General features: G+C 51.5%; 2 protein-coding genes and 1 non-coding gene across 3 annotated transcripts in view; 1 reads left to right on the forward strand and 2 right to left on the reverse strand.

Annotated features, from left to right (window-relative positions):
• Positions 1 to 1862: 1862 nt before the first annotated feature.
• On the forward strand, positions 1863 to 7272 carry TGME49_232060 (hypothetical protein; the record flags this gene model as incomplete). Its single annotated transcript, XM_002368036.1, has 8 exons — positions 1863 to 2130; positions 2871 to 2934; positions 3378 to 3430; positions 3923 to 4642; positions 5084 to 5153; positions 5451 to 5592; positions 6359 to 6406; positions 6870 to 7272. 8 exons carry the CDS (start codon positions 1863 to 1865, stop codon positions 6912 to 6914), a joined length of 1410 nt encoding a protein of 469 aa, XP_002368077.1. The 3' UTR covers positions 6915 to 7272.
• Positions 7273 to 8105: 833 nt separating this feature from the next.
• Positions 8106 to 8177, reverse strand: TGME49_232070. Its single transcript has one exon. It is a non-coding gene; the product is annotated as a tRNA-Pro (tRNA).
• Positions 8178 to 9047: 870 nt separating this feature from the next.
• TGME49_232080 (hypothetical protein) overlaps positions 9048 to 13809 on the reverse strand; it is a gene marked incomplete at its 5' end in the record, with an annotated part of 35085 nt that continues 30323 nt past the window's right edge. The window contains 4 exons of the mRNA XM_002368037.1: positions 9048 to 10212; positions 10657 to 11777; positions 11950 to 12711; positions 13080 to 13762. Of these exons, the coding sequence (XP_002368078.1) occupies positions 9495 to 10212; positions 10657 to 11777; positions 11950 to 12711; positions 13080 to 13762 (3284 nt within the window). The 3' untranslated portion in view covers positions 9048 to 9494. The remainder of the gene's footprint in view (positions 10213 to 10656; positions 11778 to 11949; positions 12712 to 13079; positions 13763 to 13809) is intronic.

The raw sequence follows: 13809 nt of genomic DNA on the forward strand, positions 1-13809 counted from the left end.
TTGGTAATAGCTACTGCTTCTCCTAAGAGACTGTACAAACTTTCACATTAGCTGCTCCTGGGCTGATCACTTTTCAAAGCCTACGAACACCCTATATTATGCTGTTGCAAAAATTCAATGTAACAATATTTTCCTGAGTGTAAGGGCACCTGTAAACTGGAAGCTCCTGAGCTTGAGACGAGGGTTGTCTTTGGTTACTGGATTCGTCTGAGATTCGGGGGGGAACATCCTGCTGCTGATACATGAAAACTTTCTGGTTGGCGATGCCGGATTCTCTGATGCTAATCGTCTATAATCCTTATTTTCGTCGATTTTCTTTCAAGCAGCTGTTGCGTGATGAAACTACCACGCAAAACTGTGTGGCTTTGAGTAAATAAAAAGGCATTTTATACAGGATTTCGGAACCACTGACAGTCGTGTGTCTACAGTTTGTCGAAGCAGTGACACTTGCTAGAACCTCCCCTTGAAAGGACAGCCCTGTCTCGTGACACCAGCGCGGCCTGTGGTCACATACGAAAACATTCGTTACAATGATGATAAAGGATTACGATTGTCACTTGATTCTCAGCGTTGCCTTATCGCATTTTGGGAACCTCAGTGCCGCCTGAAGCCTAAACAACCCGAAACCGAAGAAGAATGGGGAGAAATGACAGTCAGCTTCCAGGACAGTCAGTTCTAATGCGAAGTGACTATCTTCGTGACAGGATGTAGTCTGTAAGACTGTGCTCCCATATCTATGTACGTGCAGAAAAGTGTGCGCAATACACATCATATTGTCACAATACGCGCAGCACAGTTTCTACACATTAGATGCTTTACAAATAAAGATAGTGCCCTGTCGGTGAAACTTTCGCCTGTTTTCAGACCCGTGGAGACGCCGCTCCACATGGGTTTTTTGGTGACAGAGACAGCGCGAGTACGTTTTAGCAAACGGGCAGAAAAACTGACAAGATCGTGAAAGCGACAACGATGGATTCGTGAACTCCGCGCAGAAAAGAACGTTGTCCTCACTGCTGTGCAGAGAGAGCAACTGAAACTGTGTAGGGTTCCACTCGAGCCGAGACACATCTGAACTCCGCTCGATGCAAGACAGGGGCGGCGTTGCGACGGCCTCTCTAAATCGTAACCTGAAAAGTTCCCAAGAAAAAGAAAACCGAAACGAAGAAAGAAGAGCCCACACTACCCTGATGATCTGTGTTACATTAATACAAGCTGTTCAGTTCCATTTCCACAAGAATTATCATCTTGACTGTGCGCAGCTGACACAATAGAACTAGGATCTGGTAAACAAAGACCTTCGAGATCCTGTCGGTTTTTACTCCGAATCCATACAAATTTCTTTTCTATCAGTTTCCCATCTGACAAGAAATTCCCTTCTCGTCAACTGCATACCGATTCTTCTTTGGGTTCCTCTCTTTCTGCGCGGAGGTCGCCCTCGCCTGCGTTCTGTGTCTTCACCTTCCATATGGAGTCCTTTCATTTGTTTCTGGCCCTTTTTCGCTGCATTGCTCTTCATCTCTTTCTACCTTCCCCCCACTCGGCATTTTTTCTCTCGCGTTTTTTGTGTTGTCTCTGTTTTCACTTCCTCTTTTGTCTGTTTCCTGTCTGACTGTCTCCTGTCTGCCGGCGCTGTCTCCCTATACCGGCGCTGTCTCCCTATACCGGCGCTGTCTCTCTGCCGACTTCCCTCTTTTTTCTTCTTTTCCCTCGTTTTCTTTTCTGCATTTGCATCCTTTACTGACTTCCTTTTCCGTCCTTTCTTTCTCCCTTCCTTTCCTTCCTTCCCTTTTTTTTCCTCCCCTTTTTTTCACTCCTTTCCTTCCTTTCGCCCGGACGCCGTCGCTTTTCCGGCGATCGCCACCATGTGGGCGGGCAGCGGCGTGGCATTTTTGTGCCACGTGGAAAAATCTGCTTTGCAGGAGTTGGAGAGCGAAACTGCTTCGTCCCCTGACGTGAAGCGACAACACGAACTGCCCCGGACCCCAGACCGTGGAGAAAAAGCCACAGAACAAGCTGAGGATAAATTCGTCACTGGCGCCTCCTTCTTTGCCTTCGACCGCCCCCTCGCAGCCGTCGGCCGCCTTTTCGGCTCTGCGCCGGCAACGCGAGACTTCTCAGTAGTTCAAATAGGTCCGTGCTGCCACAGATCCCCCACTGCGCGGCTTCACTTGCCTCGCTTTCCCGCTGTCCTCAATGCGTCTCCTGTCGCCTCTTGCCGCCGAAGTTCTGCTGCTCTTGCCAACTTCTTTGCTCGGCTGCCGCAAGTTCCGGCCGCTCGCACTGGTGCTCTCCGGCAGAAGCCTTTCCCGGGCTCTGCATGTGCCCCTTGACTGTGAAAAAAACTTAGACACACAGAGACGTAAAACGTAAAGCGCACACATGCTGCAGACACCCATATATATATATATATATATATATATATATATATATATATATAATAGTGCTGTACCTCAACAGGTTCACGGTATATGCGTATCTCCGAGTCGCCGCGCAGATGACCAGACGTGCAATACTTGTGCATCAGTACACTCTTGCATGCAACATTCATATATATATATATATATGTACTTATGCATATTGGTGTATCTCCCTTTTTATATGATTCTGTGGCATCAGCCACGGATTGAGAGCCACCGTTCTCACGACTCAGAAACGAAAACGTATTCGGCCATCCTGTTTAATGTTTTTTTGCTTCGCTGTGAAACTCCGGTTTCAGTCTTCGCCCGCTTGTGTCGCGACTTCTTCTCCCGTTTGTGCCGCGATTGATTCGAATCTTTGCTCAAAACTCTGCAAAGCAACACAACAGAGCTTTGTTTCCCCGACATGCAGGAGATTATCTTTCACGTATTCATCGTCTTGCGCTCTCCCAGGTAACTCTGTCCAGAGCATCCACGGCCTTCTCCTCGGTGGCGGCAGCGTCTTCGGCCTAGACGCGTAAGCCTCTTGCTGATGGAGACACGTGCTCGTTCTCTTCCTGGTGACACTCTGGAAAAACCTTTTGTATACACGCTGTACAAATATCATGATCTTCACTTTGGGTGTCTCCTTCCTAATGTTAGTTTGTGCGAGATATTGAGGTCTTTTTATTGCTACTAACGATTTCCCGTCAGCCCCTGCCCTCGCGGCTTCAACAGCTTATCTCCCCACTGCTCTCTGATTTCCTGCTGTGCATTTTTGTTCATAGTGGTATGCCTAGCCATCTGTATTCGCGTCCACCTCTATTGCTATATCTGCGACTAAAACTGTGTCTGTATCTGCGTATGAGTGTACAAAGGTGAATTAAATCCTTGGACATGCAGCTGCTGCAGCGTTTTTTCTCTCTGCTAGAGGAGATGCGTTTTGGCGCGAACTGACACGTCGTTTTCCGTTGCATGCAGAGTTGGAGGTCTCGTTGAATTCCAGCGCAAGCGTGGCATCGGCGTCTCGACGAGTAAGCCGGAGGATACGGCTTTGAAAGAGAGAATCGTCGTTTCTCTCTTGATTCCGCACCCCAAAAACACGCGCCGCTCCTTTCTGGGCTCTGGTCTTCGATTTCTGTCGCTGGCGACCTTGTTTTTTCGACGTTTCGTCCTGTGTTCTCTCCGCGCTACCACGAACGAACGTCACGAAACGCCTGCGCGCGCCGCAATAGCTCCACGATCTCCAGAGGAAGGTCCTCCCTCACCCCGCTGATCTTTGTTGTAGTGCCTGACATGCGAGTGAGTCCATTTTACAGTGAAAGGTTCACCCCGCAACGAGGCGACTTCTGTCTCTGCACTCGTTTGCCTCTTGTGTCTCTCTTTCTCTTTTTCGGTCTCTGCGCGTTTCGTCCTTCTTCACATTTTCGCCTTTCACCTGCCTTTACGCACCTTTTTTTCGATACGAACTGGGATTCTTTTGCATGTGCGGTTTCGCCTTCTTTCTCGCCCCTTGCGCCCTTCAGTTGCAGGGCCCATTCCCGTCTGTCCAGCGCTTGGCATTTTTGACGTCCCCGCTCTCGCACCTGATTCCTCGTTTCCTGCCAGCTCTGCATGTGCGCTTCCCCAATTCGTCAAATCCGAGGACGTCGCCACTGCATGCGCTGAAGCGGAGCGCCGACGGGTGGCTGGACCGGCATCGGCTCCCGAGAGCGACTCCGGGGACAGACGACGCGAAAGGGGGGGGGAGAAGGAAAGGTCTGTCCCCCCGGCGGTCGCGCCTCTTCGAGTTCGTTGTCGGTTCCACTCCAGTGGGTCAGTCTCTACTGTCGTCGCTGCATCTGCGCCCTCCGAACAGGCCTCTCCGGCTTCTGCCGGCACTTCGCGTGAGGAGATAGATCCGGTCCCTGTTCTCTCTACTTTACCGGAGGAGACCGTCTCCTGGATAGGATCTGTTGGGGTCGGAGTGGGAGCGACCTGCGCCCGAGTCGGCGAGTGCGCGGGGTTCGCGCCACGGAAAGGAGGCTGGGGCGAGGCCTCTCGGTACCGGGCCTGGCGGGGTGAGCTTGCGAGAGACAAAGCGACAGGGACCGGCAACGATGAAACGCTCAAAGTTCAGGCCTTCGTCGTCGTCAACAGTTACGGAGACGTCGTCGCTACAGGGAAGGACAGCGAGAACGCCGTTGTCGCAGGTCCCCTCAAAAACGGCGTCACATTCGCAGCCTCTGAGCTCCTTCAAAAAGCAGGTGCGGCATAGCCAGCCGTTTAAACTGGCAACACGGTGGACGAGAACCCAGAAACGACCTACTGCCTGTTGTCCGTCAACAGGAGATACGTCACGAAGCGGTGTACAGTCTAATAGTCTAATTCGTGCGTTCGGTCCCCGGTTCTTCCAGGACGGAAAGACATGAGGGGCATGCGTTTGCGATCCTGCGAATCCACGAAGAAAGGCATGCGTGGGTGCATGTGTGAAATCACACAGTCGCTCCAAACCTGCTTCCGCATTCGCCTCGTTGTATGCATGTATGTGTTTGTCCAAGGCTGTGTCCGTGAGGGGGAGGCGTGTATTCTCTTCTTCGATTCCTGTTGCCGTCGGTGCACAGGCAAGAGTTGAAGCGACCCTGAGTTTCACCTTGTTCTCGGGCCTTTCACGCCTCCATCTCCTGTCCTGTTTCTCTCTCTTGCAGACCATACCTTCCTACCTCTGAGCCTCCAGCCACAAGCGACAACTCTGGTCGCCGTCTTCACCAACTTGGAGTAGGCGGTGGTAGTAGCACTCCAAAGAGTGCCTGTCGATGCTGTCTCCTTATCTGATGCCTCGTTTCTTTCCGGTTGCTCTTCAGGGATGCCCCTGCTCGCTTCGGGTCTCCCTTTCCGTTGGGGTCTCCCCGCTGCCTCCTCGTGGACGTGGCTGTTTGCTTTTATTTCCACCTATTCCCGTTTTTCGCATCTCATTGTCGGCTTGCGCTTCGATCGGTGCGCTCGCCGGGATAGGCCGACTGGCAATCCTTATTTCTGTTTTGTTTGGTGTTTTCTTTTTCGGATCCTTCTCAGCTTGAGTCGTGACGCCCTCTGGCGTGTAGCTGCGATGGCGGGTGCTGGCATGGCTCGGGCAATTCACCCTGTCTTCTCCCCCGTTGACGGGGACGCTGTCATCGCCGTCTCCACTGGAGAGCTTACTCATGGCGACACCGACGTAGGCACGGAAAAAAGGAGGCTCTCAAGCAACACTGCACAGGGGACCGTTGCTCCACGAATCCCATTCAGGAACATATGCCTCTCTCACGTGGATCAGTGACACAAGCCTATTTAAAGCAAAGTTCGAACGCTGTACACGTCTACAACGTGTATGCACACATGTGAATATCTATACATGCATGCGTGCGTGGATATATGAGGTTTTCGTATGCGCAAAGGACGATGCATCTTTGCTATGATGCTGGCGGTTCACTGGGTCGAGGACCGTTTCCCAAGCATTCGCTTTTTAGCTTTTCTGGGGCTACGTCTCGTGGTGTATGCAACGCCATGCACTAAGACTTTAGATCATCCTTGTTCTACTTCTAGACATTTCGCGACTTCATGTCATCCGCTCTGATTGTAGGATTCCTATCTGAGCTTCGCGGTGTGGATATCCGAATGTAAACGCTTCAACCAGTCAAAACTCGAAATGTAGTCAGTGGGTGGGTGGTTGCTTGGGTGTATACTGTGATCTTGCTTGTTATAAATAGTGTGTTTCTCGCGTATACCTTCCCTTGTCTGAGTTTCCTGCCTCTGCTGTTTGCGGCTGTTTGTTTCTCGCTCTTGTTTTATAATTGCCATGTGTCTCCTTGCCTCCGATATTCGCTTTCTCTCATGGCGTCCACTGACATTCAGTCTACGCGTTTGCGTCTTCTGTTGTTGCACCGTTGTTTGTCTATCTCCAGTATATCTGTTACTGGTTTGGCTTTGGTCTGTTTCCCCAGCCGACGCTTTCGGAGATCATCGTAGGAACCATGGCTGCAGAATGCGTGGTGAGCTACCAAGCAAGAGTTAGGCTTGATTGCATCCTCAGCGTTTGTCCATTCTTCCGTCGCTTCGCCTACGTTTTGTTTCCTGTCGTCTATCGTTTACTTCCCACCGCTGCAGCAACCTGTAGTTTTGAGATTCTGATGCCATAACCATGTCGGGTGATCCCGTTTTCCCCTGTAGAAGTTCCTCTCCGACGTTAGCATGCTTCGATGTTTCGTTAGTATGTTTCTACCAGTGGCTGTAATATTTATTTCCAGGCCGGTCGTTCTTGGAGTAGCTTGCTGTGTGCTTTCCTCGTCTTTCCTCTGAAATCCACACTTCCGTGTCTTCTTCGATAACTGTCCGGATACACACATGCCCTTCTCCGTTTCCACTTGTACCCCTGCCACGCCTTTAGCGCTGCGTCGTGGGGTTATTTACCGCCATCATGCGTTGAACTTTGCCTTTTGCTTTGTTCGACCTCAGGCTGAAGCTATCCAACGAGCCGCGGCAGTCGCAAACAAACTGTGAAAGTGATCGTCGAAATTGCATTCGAATACAACAGCTGCGCACTCAAAGCGTTTGCTGTTTCGTCTTGTGCTTGGGAAAGGGTATTGGCGATCCCGTGTCGAAAACATTGGCGTGGTTGCTCACCCACGTGAACTATATTGACCAAGAATCGAGATTAAAATCCGCCGGTGCGCAGATGTTGATCGGTGGATGTGTGGAAAAAAAGGCCTACACGCGCGTGTGTCCGTCGTGGCGCCTCTCGCGACATCTTTATTTTGAACAAATTACGTCTGCGACAACAACTACGGACGAGTAGCTCTCGGCGGGAGGAAACACCAATTCGAGATTACCACCGTTAATGAAAGAATCCTCACTCACAGATGGTCGCTCCCTCGTGGGTAGTTTGAAAAATTCGTATTGAACAGAGCGAACGCGCCTGATCCAGCCGCTGTTAGAATGGAAAAACACGTTTTCTTTCACAACATTTGTTAATTGGCTTGGTCGCGTTACGATTCATGAGCTGCAGAGATGTGCCTTTCAGCCTAGAACAACAGATTCTGTGAGCCTGTATGCCTGCCTATACCGGTGGCGAGGGCTCTACTTCCTTTTGTGCCTCGAGAGCGAATATTATTTTGAATGCTTGCACGTCGCATGTGTAAACACGAACATCTGTTGAATCTAATGCTGCACAGCGTCAGCTGGTCCCCCCATAGAAACTGAGATAATTCGGGTTTTGCTATGTCGAGAGTGCCTCACAGAGGCAGCGGACTGACGACACTTGGATGCACGGTGTCTGCTTGGTTGTCAAGATCAAAAGCAAGGTAGTTCTTTCTTTTATAAATCAGAGTCTGCTGCTTCGATGGTCAGCTGAGGCTTCAACCGCCGCCATACGTGTCGCTCATCTGTTTCGGAAACTGGTGTTCCGAAAGCAAAGATGAAAACAGTAGACCAGTCGCAGCCGGCTGGCCTGTGTAAAAAAAGAGATAGCTTCTCGAAAAACTGGGACGCTGATAAATTTTGACAGGAAATGAGGCCTTAAACTGCTGACGAAATAAAGGGAATCAAAAGTTAAGTTCACGGAAGGTGACCCTTTACCGAGTGTAACTCGCACCGCGTGACCCGATTGAACAGGTTTCGCTTCACTGTTAAATTTAAAGCCCAGAGCAATGACCAGTTTCTATCTTCGATTATTATGAAAGAAGTTCGATAGGAGGGCTGTTCCGGGAATTGAACCCGGGACCTCTCGCACCCGAAGCGAGAATCATACCACTAGACTAAACAGCCTGTCCTGGGTCTCCTTAAATACGTGACTGACGCTTGGAACCCCCTAAGCTCTTTCACCAGACAGATTGGGGGTCGCAGCTGATAGCACAGATATGCCACGAAAGCTGAACCGCGAATCACCAACGATCCCACTGTCTTTACGTAGTATGGTGCAATGATCCAACTGCCGGGATGAGTACATCGTTGAAAGTGGAAATCGCATGAATCAGATACATGCCCAAATGTAACAGGATGCGCTCAGGTAACAGAATCCCCTTCACATTTTGCACTGAGCCGCACACCATTTACGAAACCGTTGCTTGGTTTTCTAGCACCGGCGGAATCCGCAGGGGAACATCTGTTAAACACCCACCTGCCAGCGAGAACACCTTAAAAAGGATTTCTTTCCACCGCAGCTCTTGCAGCTCGACTCTCAAAGCTCGCAGCGCCTGGGTTCGTCTTGTGTCCTGCGATTCTAACTAGTGGTGCAAGAACGGTAAATGAGTTAGAAAACGTAGGGTTTCATGGGCCCGTCGGGTAAATTCTGCAGTTAACTTGAATACAGCTCAACGAAAAACTGGACAGGCCAGCCCCCGAGTTCCTTCTTGAGGTATTGAGTTTTCGAAGCGGATTAGTTTGAAGGGATTCTACGAGCTCTGTGTCCCCCCTCAGGTCGTAGGAAAACAATTCGTGTCACCGGTAGCATCAGAGAATGAGTATAATCTTGAACCCACGGAGGATTATGCTCTGATTCTACATCTGATGCCGCGTGGCACTTCGGGTTCGTACACGTGATTTACGAAAATGCCCACTCGTTGAACACTTTCCGACAAACTGTTTCAGAGGAAAAATCTCAAAATAGGGTTTTCCTAGATGAGCTTTTCTTTTTCTGTCGCGAGTGTCCTTAATGCCAGTGTAGCATACAGTAGTTTTCCGCATAGGCGAAGGAGAGTCATCACCGAACAGAACGGATTCCCTTCGCCCATGCATTCAAAAATAGTTTTCAAATAACCTTTCGCAATATCGCAGGGATGACCAGGACTCAATGAACAAACACGGTAACAAAAACTGCGACTAAACAACTGGAATTCTATGGGAGAACACAGGCGCACCTACACCAATACAACGCACACCTACGTTGATTTTACATCTGTTTCACTACAGCAAGCGCCCTTCTCTGCCCAACGAAACACAAACAGAAATACATGCACGACTCGTCCGCCCCATCGAGTGCGAATCATCTTTGCGAGTTTCAGGGCCATCTCCCCATAAAACGCATACCATACAATGAAGAAAAGTATGGCTACCCCATGCATTGATGGCTCCTTGAGATTTCGTTTACACAGCAAAAGTCACTTGTTTCGAAGAAGACATTTTCCTGAATGCGGACGTCAATTTTGATCCAAAGGTATCGCGCCGTCTTCGCTCTTCGCGCCACCTTCCACCTTCAGTGTCCAAAGATCTGTTTCGGCCACCCTGTACCTCTCCGGCCCCTGCAAAGGAGTCCCGGCTCTGTCTGCCCCGTTTCGGCACCGCCACCTCAAAGAAGCCTCTACTGTCTCGTCCACCGCGAACGACACCGTCGCCTATAGCGGGCGAGGCATTGTTGAGGCGTCCCCAGTCTCCGACTACCCCGGCACCGTCACCTCTGTCTCCACCACCGCCCGAGACCTGCCCGCCAGCTCCAAAGTACGGCATTCCTCGACTCATGAATCCTATACTGCCTCTGCCCGCCGTAGAAACCAGCGAAGTGCCAAAGCTCGCAGACGGAGACGCAGTGCTCCCGGGTGAGCTCGGCGCGCCTAGAAACCCTCCGGAGACGTCGAGCATGCTACCTGTACGCGACCTGCGACCGTGCTGAGGGACCTGCTTGTGTTTCTTTCCGAGATCTGCTCGCTCTTGCACACGCGTGAACTGCTCAAAGTCTCCAATGAGAGTGTTGGAGAATCCCTCAGTGACCGATGTTAGGAAGTTAAGGATACCGAAAACCGGAGAGAAGATACATCGCAGGAGACATATGCAAAGAATTGCTGTCGTCTTAGGACAGCTGTCGCCTCTGCAAGACAAAAACAAACACAAAAACAAGGCAACGATCAGAGACTCGGACTGTTGTTGCATTGCGTCAGTGGAAGCGCCACTGAGGAAGTCCACACTGCAATACGCCACCAACGCATGGGCAGGACACACTACCCTCTGCGAGGGGACCATGGTCACGAAGAAATGTGAACTGAAGAAGTTGACATAAATTCCAGCATGTGAGACCAGTGAAGTCCGATCTAAACAATGTGGTCCCAGCCGTAGGGTATGCTGAAACAGAACCAGGTACAATTAGGCCTGCCGGGGCTGTCGGCCAGGATTAGCACGAAGTCTACCTGACAGAAGCCACCGGACTCGCCCGAGTGTTAATCACCAGTATACGCGGCTGACCTTTTTTGAGATATAAAAATGCACATTTGCGGCTCTGCTCCATTTCTTTGTTGCACTTTGCATTTTCACTCACCTATTGACGCTGGCGATGGGCTCAGTCGCGATACCCACCCATGGTCGCCAAAAAGTGTCAAGCAGGAAACCATTGAAGCCCTTCCAGAATGCATCCAAGACGCCATACGGCCTGGGTCTGCTGCCTCCGAGCAGCTTGTGGAGAATGTTTAAGATGTGGCTGAGTGACTGCATGATTCCACCCATCGTGTAAATGATGAAGAGGATAAATCCAATGCGGAATCCCGTAACAAGGCCTTCGAACACATTCCCGCCGCTCGTCGCTCCCTTCACTGTCTGACCGACAAGCGCCCCACACCCACGGATAAAGCCCATGGCGAAGGCGAATGGGTTCGACATCCAAGCAGACGGGAGAGACTGTCGAATGAACTGTCTCATGTAGCTGTTGCGTAGCGAGTAGAACAGTTCATCCCACGAGCAGACGATGAATCGGCGCTTCTCGCTGGCGATCTGAATACTCATGTACGGGGTATCTAAAGGCAGAGCGTCGACAATGTGGAGAACTTGTCGCGAGATGCGATGTTCACTTGTACGAATGGACACTGTCAGATCCATAGGTGCGATGCGTAAGTGTTTCAGGTAGATCGGGGCCGCGTCTTGGAGCTCTACCCATCGGGGGTTAGGATAGACGAAAACGTGGGAATCTTTTGTAGAGATGAGAATGCGAGGCTCGCAGTAGTACTGAAGCTGGAGAGGCAAATGTCGCCACACCTGGTCCAGCGATTCGGATTGTTGAGCCCCTCCCAACGCAGACGCAGCCCCCGTCACAGCTCCCTGGCTGCCCGATTGAGTACCCGACACTGCCCCAGTCCCTGGGAGGCCCTGGTCTGACAGTAAAAGTTGCTGTGCCGGCGCAGCCATGCCCGCTGCCCCAAGAAGGGGACTTGCGGATAGAATTGCCCCAGAAGTTAACCCCGCCGTCGACACTGTAGACGGTCCTCCTGGATGATTTAGAGTATACGACGGTCCTGAGATAGCACCGACGTTCAACGCGTGCGCTACGTGCTGTGGTTGAGACGAGCCCCTATGCTGGTGAGTCCAGTGCTTCTCGACTGCGTTCAGTTCTAGGATGGACTTCACTGCCTCCCGACACTTCAGCGCCGTCTGAAGCGCCGGGCACACCTGCGAAGACAAAGAACGAACACAAGAACAAGCTGCATATAGCGACTGGCTGTCAGGTGTCCTCCTGCATCCTATCAAGGGAAACCAAGAACATTTCTATACAAGCTGCTGGAAGCCCGGACATGCCCCTTGTCACAGGAGGTGACAGAAGAGAACGCAGAACGACACGTACCTGTTGTCGAGTGGTTTGGAAGACCTCCAGCATTTGCATCTCCTTCTCCGCCAGTTGTATCAGCTGTTCGATGACCAGCAACTCGATGTTAGCGCTCAGAGAGCTGATCTTCAATTCGATCAAGTCATACATGGGAGCTTGCCGCGGGTCCACCAAAGACCGCTGCACGTTGAACCAGAGGAAGACGTCTTTCTGCTTCGAATCCTTCGGCGGTGTGTTCTTCAAGATGACGGGGATGTCCCCTCTCACGAAGTGATCGAGATGCAACATTGAAATCTGCAAGAGGATCGAGGCAGTACTATTGGTAAAGAGAAGCGTTCGGAAGTCCGGAGGAGAGGAGTGACTACCTCGTGTTTTCTTCCCTTTGCCGTTCACCCCGCCAACCCCACCAACGCCCGTCGAACGGCCTCCATACAGATCTCCTCCCTCGGTTCCAGAAGACTCGCTGTGCTCATCACCCTCGCTCAACTCGTCTCCCGATTCATCGAAGCCGCTCCCGATGCCCTGGCTGCCACCGCGTCCTTCACGCTCCCGTCTCCGTCTCCTTCGGCGACGACGCTTCTGTTTTCTACGCCACAGCCGAGACTCAAATTCAGGAAGGTCGCTCACGTGAACGATGCCCCTCATAGGCACCATCACCACTTGCTTTCTCTTCTGTTCAGCTGTGTGGATCAGCGCCGGGTACGCACGGAAAATAGCTTCTGTGTCTTTAGGCATAACACCCCCCGCTACAGAAAAGTTTGTCATGTGCAGCGCGAGCACCTGAACAACACCACACAACAGAAAAACACAGACTGAGAAAACCCAACCGGCACAGGAGAGGAAACGAGCTTAAACACGGAGCTGAGCTCTAGTGCTGGACACACACCGTTGCCAGGGCCTGCTGCAGTACCTGCTCCGGCCGGAACTCGTTTGCATTGCGACCACACGGTTTTACAACAGAAACGCCTTAGCCGAGAGCGAGACACACTTTTGAATCCCGTTTGTTCACGACTGCTCTGGGATGCACGCGATAACTTCGACACTTAGCTCCACGGAGACTCACGGTGTAACTATCTAGTCAGATAAGCTGCTCTCTTCGCTTTGGACACTTCAAGCATCTCAAGAAACAAAGCGACCCAAATTCCTACCACTTCATTTTGATGAATCCAGGTCATTGTCAGTCTCGGGAGATGGAACTCGTAGCTGAGACCTAGCCAGGGCGGTGGTCTTTGGACGATGTCACGGTCCGCGTGCTTCTTTTGTTTCTTTTTCTTCTGTTTTCCTTTCTTCGATGCTTTTCTGCCACTGACTCCATGGCAGGTCCCAAGCAGAGCGTCACCCTGCCCACTGCCATCGTCTTCGTCGGTCTTGGACAGCGACATCAGAAGTTCCAACAGGCCGGGGCCCCTGGCAGGGTTGGCTGGATGGCCGAACCACAGATCTGCAGAATTGGCTGAAATGACGAGGGGACTCGCGACATCCGCGCGATAAACCTCTCCGGGGACGCTGCGCATCCACTCTTCCAGATTTTTAAAGAGACTCTCGCGGCTACTTGTGGCACTTTCCCATCCGCCTGCTCCGGGTTGTCTTCCCCAAAGCCCGTTGCTGCGTATGTCGTCGAAAGGACTTAAGACAGTCGAACCCGTTGCCAGCGGCTCTGGTCCCGGGTACAACGCGACTGCGCTCGACGTCAAGTACTTCTGAGACGGGATCCGACTGTTTGCCGTGCCAGCTGTCTGTGGGAATCCGAGGTGCTCGCCAAAGTCTGCTAAACCCGACCGAACTTTGTGCGCCATTCGGCGTGACTCACAAACCATCAACAGCCGAGAACCTACAACACACACCGAAAACCCATGAAACCAGATAGGCGTACAGGCC

This window comes from Toxoplasma gondii, chromosome VIII, assembly GCF_000006565.2.
Source record: "Toxoplasma gondii ME49 chromosome VIII, whole genome shotgun sequence".
Taxonomy (NCBI): domain Eukaryota; phylum Apicomplexa; class Conoidasida; order Eucoccidiorida; family Sarcocystidae; genus Toxoplasma; species Toxoplasma gondii.